This window comes from Pleurodeles waltl, chromosome 4_2 (assembly GCF_031143425.1).
Source record: "Pleurodeles waltl isolate 20211129_DDA chromosome 4_2, aPleWal1.hap1.20221129, whole genome shotgun sequence".
In the NCBI taxonomy this organism is placed as follows: domain Eukaryota; kingdom Metazoa; phylum Chordata; class Amphibia; order Caudata; family Salamandridae; genus Pleurodeles; species Pleurodeles waltl.
Window position 1 is genome coordinate 807,309,913 of NC_090443.1, and position 17,428 is coordinate 807,327,340.

A 17,428-nucleotide genomic window follows, 5' to 3' on the forward strand; every position below is an offset into this window, starting at 1 on the left:
CTTTGAAGTCACCCCGACATCAAAGGCACTTTTCCATAAAAGTACTCGGTCTCTGACCCCCTGAAAGTAGTAACTCTGCTGGAGTACAGACTGCTGTGCTGTAAGGATTGCCACTCTCCCAGGATTGACTGTTCCCAGGGACTGTTTCTCTCCTTTGTTGTGCTGTCCTGCTGCTTGCTGATCTCTGCCCTGCCCAGGCCCAGGGACCAGACCCAGAGTAATTCCAATGACTTCATGGCTTACACCCTGTTCTCCTTCAGGTCTCATGCTTCATCTCAGTCCCCACACCGTTCGGAGCGTGCCTATTGCACGCTGGCACATCAGAGAAGTGAGCGCAGTGCTTCATCTCAGCCCCCCCACACATTCTGTGAAAGTGAACCTCCCCCGTTTGTTTTTTATTGCAATTGGCGGAGGAGCAACGCCTCTGCATTGGTGAGCACTAAAGGAGCAGCACCCCTCCACCTATGAGTGCTAGTGAAGCAGTGCCACAGGAGACTTCGATTGCAGTGTGTGCCCTGGCCCCACCTTCCCGGCTGCCTGACACATGGGCAGCTGTGCAGTCACCTGCAGCAGTGCAGGCCCTGTGTATGAGGCCTGCTGACAGCTCCTGCATTCACTCACTGAAGCTACTTAAACAAAGGGACACGCTGAGTCCTGAGGCAAGCTTGTAACATTGTATAACTCGTAAGGAATTATCATAAGGGCTCTAAAAGGAGCCCTACTGAAATTAAGCACTGTATTGAACTATACTTTTAAAGGATCATAAATTGTGGTATACTGATTGGATTTTTGTCGTTTTTACCTTATTTTATTTACATAAATAATTCAAATTTTTCTGAACCTTGTGTGGAGTCTTGTTGTGGTGTCTTCATGGTGTTGCTGTGTGTGCATATAATAAACCTGCCTGCTCTGCGCCAAGCTACTAGAGGGTGAGTCCTTTTTATCTTAGGTGTGTAACTAGCTTACCCTGACTAGAGTGCTGGATTTTACCTGGCTTAGGTGCGCACCCTAGCCAACCAGAAGCCCCCCGTTTCTAACACACAGTGCATGGTGCATTTAATTATTTGAATGTGTAAATTGACTCGACATATCGAAAAATATAGTGTACTGTAACACATCTCATAAAATAGTACTTCATGGATATTTTTTAAGGAAAAATGTAACAATAATTAAAGTAAAGCTTTTAGAAAATGTATTTAAATGTGTAATTGTTAACATTTATTGTGCAGTGCAAAACAAAATATTTTTGCAGTTGCCATCAACGTCAAATAAGTTACATATATTTTTATCATATAGAAGAAATATGCATTCCAACACTCACAGTCAAATAATTTGTGGCATATACAGCATGATATTGTTGTAATTATTCAAAGCAATACTAGCTTAACTAAACCATGTTCACTATTCTTTTTTTTGGAAGGAGGCTAATTGACTAGGTTAAGTAGTAGTGTTCATTTTTCTCACCTCAGTTTTCTGTGTGGAGATGATTGAGAAAATGGAGATGTGGATGTATCAGATGAGACAAATGGAGTGGTTATTTCCAGAGCAGCAAATTGCATCATTTGTGACACTGGCATATTTGTATTTTTGACGCAGTTGACTTAAGGTACTTAGGACTGACTGAGTTGAACTAGGTCCTCCCACCATCTGACGACTTATAGGGAGTATTAATGATGTGATGTAGTTCATAGCACATTTATTGGACCTCAGAAGAAGCCTCTGTTGTGCATCTGAATGCTTCATGTGCTGCAGCTGTTAACGTTAGGGTATCTCTGATCGGAGGAATTGCAGAATGTGGCTATACCTGTTTGTTGTAAGATTCCATCAATTGTTGTCATCCTTCTCCTAGTTTTTCCATGCGTTGGCTTAGAAGTTAATACACTTGGCCACATGCTGTTGCCTTCTGATCATCTTCTGACATATGTAATGCCTCATCTTGAAAAAAGTAGTGGGCTCAATTCCACATCAGTTTGCATAGGGACTGTATCATCTGGTTCAGGCTATAAATTCCTCTGGGATCTACTCAGGCACTATTAGTCTCTCCACTCTTGTACTTATTGATATTGGTTATATAGTGTTGGTCACTATTAAGTTGGTACTGGTGCAACAGTCATTTGTGGCTGGATGGTTTTTTGAAACATACTTGTCAGACAGACTTCTCCTGTAATTTCAATTGTTACCAAAGTGGTGGTGGGAACGTTTGGTGGTTTTTCCAATGCTGTGATGTCAAATCAGCAGAGGTTTTAATTTTCTTTGAAATGCCAGGATAGACATGTGATTCTTTGTTTTACTTCTAAATGCAGTACATGATTTCTTTGGTTGGATGATTTTGGAAGCGTGGTCTGAAATGGCAGTTTGCTTCTTTGGTGATACAATGTTACCAGTATTGCCATATATTGTCGGATCCGAGGATGGGCCATTCATTGATATTGAGGCACAATCGTCTTGTGATCCTCCACTTCAGGGGAGAACAGAATATGAAGGTTTTCACATAACATTAACCACATATTAGGATTGAGAACACAATAGGAAAGCAATGCACAAAGATTTCAATGTATTTGTTATGGGATTACAATCAATGAAAAATTAAATGATCAGGAAAATTGTTTTCGCCATATATATTGCACCATATGGTTTCTGGATCGGCCTATTTCCACAAGACGGAATGGCCCAAAGCCAAATATTCAAAGTTAGCAACACAGCTAGTGAAGTTGTTGTTTGACGCTATGCTGCGTGACAGTAAGAAAGAAGGGCTGCACCATATCTACTAACATATGCCACGTTTGGGCTATCTCCCTGGAACTGGTGAAGAATCGTTGCCTAGCTCACACCCTCATTTTTTGATCGATATACCCAAGGAATGTGCATAATGTATAGCTCTGGAAGCTTACTTTTCCAGCACCATGTAGTATGCCTACACAAACCTAATGCAACACAGAGGAAATACAGGATTTCCATTACTTTAACCAACTTTCAAATGCAAAAGATTTTTTTTTTCCCTTGAAAATTACTTCTATATAAAAATTTAGCACATTTCCTGATGTTTCGTGATGCAAGCACCACACATAATGATAGCAAATGTGTCCCCTACTTAAGCACACTTGTGGCGTTAAATTGAAAAATAAATATTTGCTATTTAAAAAGATGCTGGTTACACCTAATGTCGAGGAAACATTTTAAAAACAATGGTGTGCTTTTGGGTAAAATGCTATATTTCAAACAACATTTCACACCCACTCCAATTGTGGCCCTCGGAAATAATATCCATATTGCACATGATCAGACAGCTTGTAATAAAGTGCAAACTTAAATTGTATTCTAAATGCAATTATATATTTAATATCTCGTAATAAAAATATAAACATAAAAAATTCCTACTTTGTGTAAGTCTAAACTACAAAATTGGAATAGTGTACCCTCAGCAACCATTAAAGAGAATTTGTATGCATAGTGGCTGCTATATAGTAGAAAATACATACATTAACACATCCTTATATTATTTAGGATGAGTACCTGTATTTTCTTCGTAGCCTCCAACCTATAATCCCAAGGTTTTAAAGGGTATTTCCCTGGGGGATCCCTGCCAGTTGCCATGACGTCCTTCTTATTCAGCAGAACTTCACAGACCTGTCCCTTCAGATCCTGAATAGGTTTCTTCAAGTCCAGTGCGTCATGTGGAAATGATGACTCAATGATGACGTGGTCCACGATTTCTTTCAAAGATGGGTACAGATTTTGGGAGGTGTTTTTAGCATTAGGCGCCCCTAAACGTAATTAAGGTACTTTACTATACCATCAGCAAGTGGTTCAAGCTCTGCATCCGAAATTGTATATTTACGTTGCCTTCTGGCACACTTCTTATTGATATGTATGCTGTATCGAACAACGGATGAATCCTCTGGAAAATAGATTTCGATTTCAATTCCACTTCTTTTGTCATCAATGGGTAGACAAATTGGCTAGTGTTATCCCTCCAATCCTTTTGGGATATTTGTGCAGGCTCCAGATGATAAAATAAGGTATGCATCACAATTTCTATTTGTTAGACCTGACAGCCTTAGGGTGGTCACCCCTAACTTTTTGCCTGCCTTCCTCCACTTTTTGGACACTGTTTGTGCTGGCTTTTAGACTCTGCGCACTTTACCACTGCTAACCAGTGCTAAAGTGCATATGCTCTCTCCCTTAAAACATGGTAACCTTGAATCATACCTGATTGGACTATTTAATTTACTTATAAGTCCCTAGTAATGTGCACTCTCTGTGCCTAGGGCCTGTAGATTAGATGCTACTAGTGGGCCTGCAGCACTGGTTGTGCCAACCACTTAAGTAGCCCCTTTTCCGTATCTCAGGCCTGCCACTGCAAGGCCTGTGTGTGCAGTTTCACTGTCACCTCGACTTGGCATTTAAAAGTACTTGCCAAGCCTAAACCTCCCCTTTCTCCACATATAAGTCACCTCTAATGTGTGCCCTAGGTAACCCCTAGAGCAGGGTGCTGTGTGGGTGAAAGGCAGGACATGTACCTGTCCTGGTAGTGTAAAACTCCTAAATACGTTTTTGCACTACTGTGAGCCCTGCTCCCTTCATAGGCTAACATTGGGGCTGCCCTCATACAGTATTGAAGTGGTAGCTGCTGATCTGAAAGGAGTAGGAAGGTCATATTTAGTATGGCCAGAATGGTAATATAAAATCCTGCTGACTGGTGAAGTTGGATTTAATATTACTATTCTAGAAATGCCACTTTTAGAAAGTGAGCATTTCTTTGCACTTAAATCTTTCTGTGCCTTACAATCCACGTCTGGCTGGGCTTAGTTGACAGCTCCTTGTGCATTCACTCAGACACACCCCAAACACAGGGTACTCAGCCTCACTTGCATACATCTGCATTTTGAATGGGTCTTCCTGGGCTGGGAGGGTGGAGGGCCTGCTCTCACACAAAGGACTGCCACACCCCCTACTGGGACTCTGGCAGACAGGATTGAACTGAAAGGGGACCTGATGCACTTCTTAGCCACTCTTTGAAGTCTCCCCCACTTCAAAGGCACATTTGGGTATAAAACAGGGCCTCTGCCCTACCTCATCAGACACTTGCTGGAGAAGAAACCTGAACCAGAAACTACATCCTGCCAAGAAGAACTGCCTGGCTGCTCAAAGGACTCACCTGTCTGCTTTCTACAAAGGACTGCTGCCTTGCTGTTGTCCTGCTGCCTTGCTGAACTCTTGTCTGGCTGTGAAAGTGCTCTCCAAGGGCTTGGATAGAGCTTGCCTCCTGTTCCCTGAAGTCTCAGGACCAAAAAGACTTCTCTTTTTTCACTTGGACGCTCCGTGCGCTGAAATTTTCGACGCACAGCTTGTTCCGCGGCGAGAAAAACACCGCACACCGACGCTGATCGACGCGACGCCTTCGGGACGACCGGAACTTCGACGCACGGCTTCGCAAGGACAACGCCGCCCGACCTCCAGAGGAGAAATCGACGCGACGCCTGCCGTGAGATCGAAATTTCGACGCGCAGCCCTGCAGAACGACGCGCAGCCGGAAAACAAGCAGGAAAATCCACGCACAGACCCGGGACATCTGGTAATCCCCGCGATCCACAGAAAGAGACTGTCTGCGCGCCGGAAAACGACGCACGACTTCCCCGCGTGAAAAATAACGACGCAAGTCCGTGTGTGCTGGGGAGAAATCGACGCACACACCCTTTTTCCACGTATCTCTTCTTCTGTGGCCCTCTGAAGAGATTTTCCACTCCAAACCAGGTACTTTGTGTTTGAAAGAGACTTTGTTTGCTTTTTAAAGACTTAAGATACTTTATATCACTTTTCAGTGATATCTCTACAAATTCACATTGCAACTTTATTCGTTTTGACCTACAATTATCCTGATAAATATTATATATTTTTCTAAACACTGTGTGGTGTATCTTTGTGGTGCTATATGGTGGTATTGTATGATTTATTGCACAAATACTTTACACATTGCCTTCTAAGTTAAGCCTGACTGCTCGTGCCAAGCTACCAGAGGGTGGGCACAGGATAATCTTGGATTGTGTGTGACTTACCCTGACTAGAGTGAGGGCTTTTGCTTGGACAGGTAACCTGACTGCCAACCAAAAAACCCATTTCTAACATTGGTGATCAGCGGTGAGGATAGGACTTGTGTTTGTGCAGTGACATACAGTAGCTAAGTATTTAACTACCTACCCACAGTTGAAGGTCAACTTGATTTTTATCTCTTTTTGCAAAATTTCGTTTTTTTTCTTCCTGACAATTTTCAAAAACTAAATCCTACTCAACATGTCTCTGACTGGGTCTCAAATGGGAGACTTTGACCTAGTCCTGTTGGATGCATATACGGTCAAACAGCTAAGAGGGTTCTGCAGGGCAATGAGGGTACCCACCCAAGGGGCCTCCAAAAAGGAGGACTTTCAAGTGGCTCTGAGGGCCTGGGCAGAAGCCCATTTAGAAGAGGATGATGAGGAAGAGGAGCCAGAAAATGGCCCTTCAGAGGATTTGTTGCTATCTGTGGATGATGTTACCACTGCAATTGTGCTCCCTTCCAGACCAGGGAGCAGTGTCTCTGTGCAAAGCCTGACCGTAGAGGAAAGGAGAGAGGAAAGGGAGTTCCAATTGCAAATGGCAAAACTGAAAATTGAGGCTCAACAGGAGGAAAGAAGGGCTGAGAGAGAAGCCAAGCAAGCTGAGGCTGAAAGAGCAGCCAAACAAATTGAAGCTGAAAGAGAAGCCAAACAAGCTGAAGCTGAAAGAGCAGCCAAACAGGTGGAAGCTGAGAGAGCTTTGGCTGAAAAGAAACTATTGTTGGCTCATGAACTGAGTCTCAAGGAGCTGGAGATCAAGGCGAGACAGTCTGAATCCAGCAATAATGGTGGCAGCATACAGATAGGACCTGCTGGAGAAAAGAAGGTTCGTATACCCAAAAATGTGGTGCCCAGTTTTGTGGTGGGAGATGACATAGATAAATGGTTAGCTGCTTATGAAGTTGCACTAAGGGCTCATGAGGTTCCTGAAGGGCAATGGGGGGTAGCTATGTGGGGTTATGTACCGCCATTGGGGAGGGGCACACTTCTCACATTGGACCAACCTGATCAAAACACATACCCACTTCAGAAAGCCACTTTACTTGCCAAGTTTGGGCTGACCCCTGAGGGATACCGTCAGAGGTTCAGGGACAGCACCAAACAAACCACACAAACATGGGTAGATTTCTTTGACTTTTCCAGTAAGGCACTGAATGGATGGGTGCGGGGCAACAAAGTAGATGATTATAAAGGGTTATATGACTTGATTCTGAGAGAGCATATGCTTAATACTACTTTTACAGAGTTGCGCCAGCACTTAGTGGATAGTAAGCTGACTGATCCCAGGAAGCTTGCTGAGGAGGCGGACCTCTGGGTTAGCACCAGAGTGTCCAAGAAGGTACCTGGGGGGGACACCCACAAAGGTGGTCAGGGTTCCCAACAGAAGAAAGAGGGGGGAGATAAACTTACAGATAAGGAACTCTCCAAAGGCCCCCAAAAGAATTCCCAGGGAGGGGGTGGCAACCATTCCTTTTCCAGATTTGGGAAAAAGCCAGGGACATATGATAGGTCAGGGAAATCCAACCCCAAATGCATGGAGTGTTACCAGTATGGTCACTATAAAGGCGACCCCCAGTGCTCCAAGAGAGCACCGTCCACTACTGGACAGACACCTGGGTTGACTAGTGTAGCGCTCGGGGGGAGATGGACCCAGATAGCTTTGGGGAACAGGTAGAGATTTCCCTAGTGTCCCTGGGAGAAGGAGAAATGGTGCCCAAAGCCCACATACCCCAAAATACTTCCAAGTACAGGCAGTGGGTCACCATTGATGGGCAGAAGGTGGAGGCTCTGCGTGACACAGGAGCCAGTATGACTACTATCAAGAGTCAGCTGGTGTCAACAGAGCAGATAGTCCCTAATACATTCCACCAGGTCATAGTCGCTGACAATCATGAGAGTCACCTACCGGTGGCTCTGGTTCCCTTTGAGTGGGGGGGGGTCTCTGGTACTCTGAAAGTAGCTGTGAGTCCTGCATGCCTGTAGATTGTCTGTTAGGCAATGATCTTGAGCATACTGCTTGGAAAGAAGTGGAGCTCAGATCTCACCTGAAGATGTTAGGGTTACCTGAGTGGGTCTGCATGACCACACGGTCCATGGCTGACCGAGAGGGAAGTCAAGGGCGTCTGGAGCCTGGAACAATGGCCCAGAGAGCTGCCAAGAGGAGGGGCAAGGGGCGCGGGAAACCGGTCCCCGAAGTTCCTGCAGTGGTTGACGGGGCTCCTGAGGAGGAGGCTCCCGAGCCAACTGGGGAAGACATTGCCACCCTAGGTGACCTACCGGAGCTTGCTGGCTGGCAAGTTGAGGGTGGACCCACCAGGGAGGAATTCTGCAAGGCGCAGAAAGAATGTCCCACTCTAGAGGGTCTGAGGAAGCAAGCCTCAGACCAGGCGGCAGGTGAAGCCTCTGGCGATCACCACATATATTGGGAGAATGATCTCCTCTACAGTGAGCCTAAGGTTCCGGCCTTTGGGGCAGCGCGTATGCTGGTGGTCCCCCAGTGTTACCGAACCTTCCTACTGGGTCTGGCTCACGACATTCCCCTAGCAGGACATTTGGGGCAAGGCAAGACCTTTGACAGGCTTGTCACCCACTTTTATTGGCCCAGAATGAGGACAAACTCAGATAAATTCTGTAGATCTTGTCCTACCTGCCAGGCCAGTGGTAAAGCAGGGAAAAGGGTTAAAACCCCCCTGATTCCACTTCCTGTCGTTGGCACCCCCTTTGAAAGGGTGGGCATCGACATTGTTGGTCCATTGGACCCCAAAACTGCCTTAGGCAACAGGTTCATCCTGGTTTTGGTGGACCATGCCATCCGTTACCCAGAGGCAATCCCTCTGAGGACCGTAACTGCACCGGTGGTGACCAGAACTCTGATGGGAATATTTACCCGTGTGGGATTCCCAAAGGAGATAGTCTCTGACAGAGGCACTAACTTCATGTCTGCATACATGAAGTCTCTGTGGGATGCGTGTGGTGTAACCTACAAGTTCACCACACCCTATCACCCCCAATCTAATGGTCTTGTGGAGAGATTCAACAAGACCTTGAAAGGCATGATTGGTGGCCTACCTGAGGCCATGAGGCGTAAGTGGGACGTCCTCTTACCATGCCTTCTCTTTGCTTACCGAGAGGTCCCCCAGAGGGGGGTGGTGTTCAGTCCCTTTGAGCTTCTCTATGGGTACCCTGTCAGGGGACCCTTAAGCATTGTCAAGGAGGGGTTGGAGAGAGCTCCAAAGGCACCCCCTCAGGATGTGGTCAGCTACATGTTGGCCTTCCGCAACCAGATGACCCGCTTCTGGAAAGAGGCCCAAAGTAACCTTGAGGCCAGTCAAGAGGTAATGAAACGCTGGTATGACCAGAAGGCCATCCTGGTAGAGTTTCAACCTGGAGACAAAGTGTGGGTAATGGAGCCAGTAGAGCCCAGAGCTCTCCAGGACCGCTGGTCTGGCCCATTTGAAGTAAAGGAGCGGAAAGGGGAGGCCACTTACCTAGTGGACCTCCAAACCCCTAGGAACCCCCTAAGGGTGCTCCATGTCAACCGGCTAAAGGCTCATTTTGAGAGGTCTGAGGTCAACATGCTTCTGGTCACAGATGAAGGAATGGAAAGGAGAGTGAACCTCTCCCCGACCTCCTCTCTGCCCAAGAAGGTGATGGGTCAGTGAAAGGGGTCATCCTCTCTGACTCCCTGACTCTAAACCAGAAAGGAGACTGCTATGAGCTGTTGGAGCAGTTCTCCCCCCTGTTCTCCCTTACTCCTGGACTGACCCACCTCTGTGTTCATGACATTGACACCGGTGACAGTCTCCCTGTGAAGAACAAAATTTATAGGTTATCGGATAAGGTGAAAGCCAGCATCAAGGAGGAGGTCTCCAAGATGTTAGCTTTAAGAGTTATCGAGAAATCCAGTAGTCCCTGGGCCAGCCCAGTGGTGTTGGTCCATAAGGCTACTGCCTCAGGTGCGAAGCCAGAACTTCGGTTCTGTGTGGACTACCGGGGTCTCAACTCAGTCACCCGGACTGATGCTCACCCCATCCCCCGAGCTGATGAGCTCGTTGACAGGCTGGGCGCTGCCAAGTTCCTGAGTACATTTGATCTTACTTCAGGGTACTGGCAGATCGCCCTGACTGAGGGGGCTAAAGAGAGATCCGCATTTTCAACCCCTGATGGCCATTACCAGTTCCGGGTGATGCCATTTGGGTTGAAAAATGCCCCGCTACCTTCCAACGGTTGGTTAACGGGGTCCTAGCTGGCAAGGATGCCTTTTGTGCAGCCTACCTGGATGACATAGCTGTCTACAGTTCCAGCTGGGAAGAACACCTGCTCCACCTCAAGGAGGTGCTTCAGGCCCTGCAACAGGCAGGCCTGACCATCAAGGCTAGTAAGTGCCAGATTGGGCAGGGTTCCGAGGTGTACTTGGGACACCTAGTGGGTGGTGGCAAGGTGCAGCCACTCCAGGCCAAGATTGAAACTATCAAGGCCTGGCAACCACCTAGAACTCAGACTGAGGTGAGAGTCTTTTTAGGCCTCACCGGATACTACCGCAGATTTGTCAAGGGCTATGGTACCATTGTGTCACCCTTGACAGAACTCACTTCCAAGAAACAACCTAGGTTGGTGAATTGGACAGAGGCTTGTCAGAAAGCCTTTGACTCCCTGAAGGAAGCCATGTGCACGGCCCCCATGCTCAAGGCCCCTGACTACTCCCAGGAATTTGTTGTGCAGACAGACGCTTCAGAGCATGGCATAGGGGCGGTCCTAGCACAGCTAAATGAGGAGGGCCTAGACCAACCAGTAGTCTTTATTAGCAGAAGGCTATTACCACGGGAACAGAGGTGGAGTGCTATTGAAAGAGAAGCTTTTGCTGTGGTCTGGGCACTGAAGAAGCTAAGACCCTACCTGTTTGGGACTCACTTCTGGGTTCAGACAGACCACAGGCCCCTCAGATGGCTCATGCAGATGAGGGGTGAGAATCCAAAACTCTTGAGGTGGTCCATTTCCCTACAGGGGATGGACTTTACGGTGGAACATCGCCCCGGGGTTGACCACGCCAATGCTGATGGTCTCTCCAGATACTTCCGCCTTAGCGATGAGAGCTCCCAGGAGGTCGGGTAGCTCTCCCCACTTTCAGCTGGGGGGGACACATGTTAGACCTGACAGCCTTAGGGTGGTCACCCCTATTTTTTTGCCTGCCTCCCTCCACTTTTTGGACACTGTTTTTGCTGGCTTTTAGACTCTGCGCACTTTACCACTGCTAACCAGTGCTAAAGTGCATATGCTCTCTCCCTTAAAACATGGTAACCTTGAATCATACCTGATTGGACTATTTAATTTACTTATAAGTCCCTAACCAGCACTGGTTGTGCCAACCACTTAAGTAGCCCCTTTTCCGGGTCTCAGGCCTGCCACTGCAAGGCCTGTGTGTGCAGTTTCACTGTCACCTCGACTTGGCATTTAAAAGTACTTGTCAAGCCTAAACCTCCCCTTTCTCCACATATAAGTCACCTCTAATGTGTGCCCTAGGTAACCCCTAGAGCAGGGTGCTGTGTGGGTGAAAGGCAGGACATGTACCTGTCCTGGTAGTGTAAAACTCCTAAATTCGTTTTTGCACTACTGTGAGCCCTGCTCCCTTCATAGGCTAACATTGGGGCTGCCCTCATACAGTATTGAAGTGGTAGCTGCTGATCTGAAAGGAGTAGGAAGGTCATATTTAGTATGGCCAGAATGGTAATATAAAATCCTGCTGACTGGTGAAGTTGGATTTAATATTACTATTCTAGAAATGCCACTTTTAGAAAGTGAGCATTTCTTTGCACTTAAATCTTTCTGTGCCTTACAATCCACGTCTAGCTGGGCTTAGTTGACAGCTACTTGTGCATTCACTCAGACACACCCCAAACACAGGGTACTCAGCCTCACTTGCATACATCTGCATTTTGAATGGGTCTTCCTGGGCTGGGAGGGTGGAGGGCCTGCTCTCACACAAAGGACTGCCACACCCCCTACTGGGACCCTGGCAGACAGGATTGAACTGAAAGGGGACCTGGTGCACTTCTTAGCCACTCTTTGAAGTCTCCCCCACTTCAAAGGCACATTTGGGTATAAAACAGGGCCTCTGCCCTACCTCATCAGACACTTGCTGGAGAAGAAACCTGAACCAGAAACTACATCCTGCCAAGAAGAACTGCCTGGCTGCTCAAAGGACTCACCTGTCTGCTTTCTACGAAGGACTGCTGCCTTGCTGTTGTCCTGCTGCCTTGCTGAACTCTTGTTCGGCTGTGAAGGTGCTCTCCAAGGGCTTGGATAGAGCTTGCCTCCTGTTCCCTGAAGTCTCAGGACCAAAAAGACTTCTCTTTTTTCACTTGGACGCTCCGTGTGCCGAAATTTTCGACGCACAGCTTGTTCCGCGGCGAGAAAAACGCCGCACACCGACGCTGATCGACGCGACGCCTTCGGGACGACCGGAACTTCGACGCACGGCTTCGCAAGGACAACGCCGCCCGACCTCCAGAGGAGAAATCGATGCGACGCCTGCCGTGAGATCTAAATTTCTACGCGCAGCCCCGCAGAACGACGCGCAGCCGGAAAACAAGCAGGAAAATCCATGCACAGACCCGGGACATCTGGTAATCCCCGCGATCCACAGAAAGAGACTGTCTGCGCGCCGGAAAACGACGCACGACTTCCCCGCGTGAAAAATAACGACGCAAGTCCATGTGTGCTGGGGAGAAATCGACGCAGACACCCTTTTTCCACGTATCTCTTCTTCTGTGGCCCTCTGAGGATATTTTCCACTCCAAACCAGGTACTTTGTGTTTGAAAGAGACTTTGTTTGCTTTTTAAAGACTTAAGATACTTTATATCACTTTTCAGTGATATCTCTACAAATTCACATTGCAACTTTATTCGTTTTGACCTTCAATTATCCTGATAAATATTATATATTTTTCTAAACACTGTGTGGTGTATTTTTGTGGTGCTATATGGTGGTATTGTATGATTTATTGCACAAATACTTTACACATTGCCTTCTAAGTTAAGCCTGACTGCTCGTGCCAAGCTACCAGAGGGTGGGCACAGGATAATCTTGGATTGTGTGTGACTTACCCTGACTAGAGTGAGGGCTTTTGCTTGGACGGGGGTAACCTGACTGCCAACCAAAAACCCCATTTCTAACACTATGCTTCTAGAAACATTTTTATAATGGGGAATTCTCTTTCTTCTCTGTGGCTTGTGAAATGGCTAATTCCTGTAATTTATAGAATGCGCGTAACAGTCTGCATGCTCTATTTTATGCATGAGTTATAAATCACACATAGTAAATGATGATGATTGTGGTGCGATATTTAGCACACGCACTGATTCCAGCATAAGTTAACATAACAATATCACAGGGTACAGTAAAAACTCATAACCACACTATATTTAATGGTATCGTTAATTAATGGATGCGATTTTTCTCCATGATTGTACTCACAAATCATAATCAAGCCCTATGTAGGGTATTTCTCTTTCATAATAACTTCAGAAAATCATGCCACCAAAATATATTGGCCACAATGTCGAGAAGATAAGTGCATGTAGGAACGTATAGGTTTACTTAATTTAGCACATATCTACTGTCAAGGCTCGAAACTTTGGTCACAAAGTTTGGTAGCATCATTTTTGTAGTCTATATTTCGACACACAACCCTACGTAGAGCACCCTGTATTTGAGATGCTCCTTCTGCAATAAAAATGTTCTCTGTGAAGTGCTGCCCTGATTCGTGCAGACAGATTGAGAGATATGTAAGCGTCATATCAAATGGCTAAAATGTAAAATAGTTCTAATTATTTGTGACGCGCTGTCTCATGGCGTCATATATACAGTAGTGATGATATTTCTGTTCATAATGGCTTGACATTGATGTAAAGATGATCATCTTTTAATGCATTTTACTCACCTGTTTCTGCCTGCTTGGAAAATGCAAAGGCAAAGAAAAGCAATGGCCACAGTGAGAGTGACAGCTGCTGTAATGCTTAGGTAATCATCAGAATCACCTGCAGGATCAAAGACAAGAAGTTCAATAAAGACAAGAAGTTCAATACACAAGTCCTTTCCAGATGTTTACTCTTGCCCTTATTGTTGAGTTCACATATCTTCCATTTATGAACAGTTAAAAAAGAACATCAAAGGATGTCAATCATATAACCTATTGAAGGTTTTATGTATTACTCTTAATATATCATATACAGTATTGTGGCATTAAAGTTATTCCTTGTCTGAATCTTATAAATCGAGATCCAGTTGAATATGTTATAAATACAATTCTAACGTTATGGGCCACAAAGAGAAGCAATACAGTTCTCTCAAAATAATCCCCCTTTTGGCTAGTCACCATTTTTCATTGTAAATTTGTTCTAAAATGTACACTTAAATGGCCGTGAAACCAAAGGGTAAAGCCACATTTATGAGCCTAAAGTTATTATTAGTAATTTTTCACACATAGGCGGAGGTCTTTGTCACCAAGGTGGAGATCTACCTATGTTAAAATATAGGGGACATTTTAAAAAGCTCATTAAACAAAAAAAAGTACATTATTTTTATGTGGAATAATAATGTATATTTTAAATATAGAACAAAATAATACAAATAGTAAACGTTTATTCATTTAAATATAATAAATTGAATTACCTTATTTAAAGATCAAGAATAAAAGGAAATTCACGCCTAAAGTGAAATGTTATATTTTATGCTGTAAAAATTTCTATAATCCAACCAGGAATACATCGATGTGTGGACCACAAACCTCCCTTTAACCAAGAGACAAAGAAGAATTTTCTTCTGCTCTTGAAAAGGGAGTAACATGTACCCGCACTCTTGCTGACAGGAAGGCAGAAGGTAACATCAGTGTTGAAAGTAACACCAACAGGTTTTAGTCATAGTAGCAGTAACTGGGGATATGCCAATAGTCAGTCACCCCCAAATAGAAATCCAGGTGTAAGTGTCATTCCCTAGCATCAACACCACAGTTTTGTTTACATTCAACATGTGAGTAAAGCAAGACATTCCCAAAGTTTAAAGGGAAAGTCTGAGTTACTACCACTTTGTTGCATGAGGAACTGAACATCAACAGCATAGTTCAAAAAGGTAAAGCTAAAGAATTAATTAACCCCTTCAGGGCCACGGATGTAATGATTACGTCCGGTGGCGCAGCACTGCTGCGTCACAGACATAGCCATTACGTCCTGCCCCGGCCCAATCGCTTCCCCTCCCACCCTGCCCCCACACCCTCCCCAGTGATGTCTGATGACGGACCTCATCAGAGGTCACCCCCATTGCGCTGAAGCCCAGCTACCAGCGCGATCGGAAGAGAAATGAAAGCATTTCTCTTCCAATCGGGGGTGGGGGCGGGCAGAGAGGTATCAAAGGAAGGGAAAGGCTTTTCCTTTCCTTTGATGCCTTTCTGAGCATTTCTGCAGCCCGTTCGTAAAGTGATTGGGCTGCAGAAATGTCACTAGACACAAGGGAGTTTAAAAAAAAATATAAACAATCAAGGGAGCGACCCCTTGGGCAAGAGTCGCTCTCCTGGGGAGCATTTTGTTAAAGGCCTTTTCTGTCCCCCCGCGGGGGCAGACTGGCTTATTTTGATTAGGCCATTCTGCCCCCCGGATGGGAGGGGGCAAGGCCACTAGACACCAGGGATCATTTGTTTTTTAGACGTGGGGAGCGACCCCTTAGGCAAGGGTCGCTCCCCTGGGGGGCAAATTGTTTTTAGGCCATTTCTGCCCCCCCTTTTTTTTTTTGTAAACAAAGTTTATTGCAATTTCGATCAACCAGTGAGCAGGTAAACATAGTATAAGAGAACATACAGTGATCTACATAGACTTTGAGGGCAAGAGCTTTTTCAATCTACACATCTCTGCACTAACAGCAATCTAATGTTGCAACATCTACCCTACCCCCCCATCCCTCGACCTCCCCAACAGTGCCCCACCCCCCAGTGATGATACTGGTAGCATATCTGGACAGTTGTATTGTATGTAGGTGTGCTATGAAAGAGTCGACCCTCCGCTCACAATGTGAGAGTGTTTCCCCCGTCTAGTCCAACCGTAGGATCCTGCCACGGTGTCATCCGTAATGGCACCAATGGATTGGGTCTATTGGCAACTTCACAAAGCATCCAATCATCATTCAATCAGGGGACTGGACCCAATCGACATTCCTCCTTAAAGGAGTCTAATATCGCATCCCAACCTTGCGCCGCCTCCAGGGGCCGCCAACCACTTCTGGCCTCACCATGTAGAATAGCGCTCTCGCAACCAGCCCACCTAGTTAGTTCTGTAGTCCATTGGGACAGTCTCGGCCCAACTGGATTCTTCCAGGTCATCGCTATTTCCCTCTTGGCCAGTACGTAGGCCAAGTCCCGGAACCTGTCGGTTATTTTGTACTTAGCCGTGCGTGGAAACCAGCCAAGCAGACAATGACCTATTGTGAAGGGGACTTCCCTTCCTATCGCTCCAGCCACCAGTCGGCTCACCTCCGCCGTAGGGCAGCTCCAGAACATATGCCTAAATTCCGCCTTCTCTAGCCCGCACCTCGGGCAATGTACTCCCTCCACTCCAAAGTACCTGCTGATCCACTCAGGGGGAGATATGCCCTATGTAGTACATAAAAATTAATCCGCTTAAATCTGGCATTGCGAGTCATTTTGGGGAAGCCCCCCAGAATACGCTCCCAGTCCACATCGGATATACTTGTACCCAGGTCTACTTCCCAGGACGATTTGAGCTGAGTCAAAGGTATGGTCCTATCCGCCTGAACCATGCTGTAGAGATTAGAAACTGCCTTAAAGGTGCCAGAAGAAGTCACCAAATATGTACAGGTTGTTTGTACAGTGAGCTCTCCTGTCTGTCTCAGCCAATGTTTCCTGATACTAGGCACTACTGAGCCATATAATAAGAAGTGCCCTCCCTGTAGACCAAATTGTGTCCGAAGGACTTCAAACGGCATCAGCGTCCCCTCCTTAAATAGTGCTCCTACCGTCTGTATCCCGGCCTCCACCCAGGACTGGAGTCCACCCCAGTCACCCCGATTGGGCAAAGCTCTTAGGGACAAGAGGGGTAGGTCAGGGGAGTAAGGGGCCTTTACTTTAAGTTTACGTAAGAAGCTCCTCCAACAGCGTGTAAGGACTTTAAATTCAAGGGAATGATGCGTCCCAGTACCCGGACACCCCAACAACAGTTCGTATAATCTAGTCTCTGGGAGAGTAACTGCTGTCCCAATCCCAACCCTGTTGCTGCTCTGTTGGCTATCCATTGCGCCAACCACTGGAGCTGCGCTGCCAAGTAGTAAGCCT

The 17,428-nt window shown here is 46.2% G+C and overlaps 1 protein-coding gene across 1 annotated transcript in view; it reads right to left on the minus strand.

Annotated features, from left to right (window-relative positions):
• IL12RB2 (interleukin 12 receptor subunit beta 2) overlaps nucleotides 1-17,428 on the minus strand; it is a 323,099-nt gene that overhangs the window by 36,448 nt on the left and 269,223 nt on the right. The window contains exon 14 of the mRNA XM_069232470.1: nucleotides 14,033-14,129. Within this exon, the coding sequence (XP_069088571.1) occupies nucleotides 14,033-14,129 (97 nt within the window). The remainder of the gene's footprint in view (nucleotides 1-14,032; nucleotides 14,130-17,428) is intronic.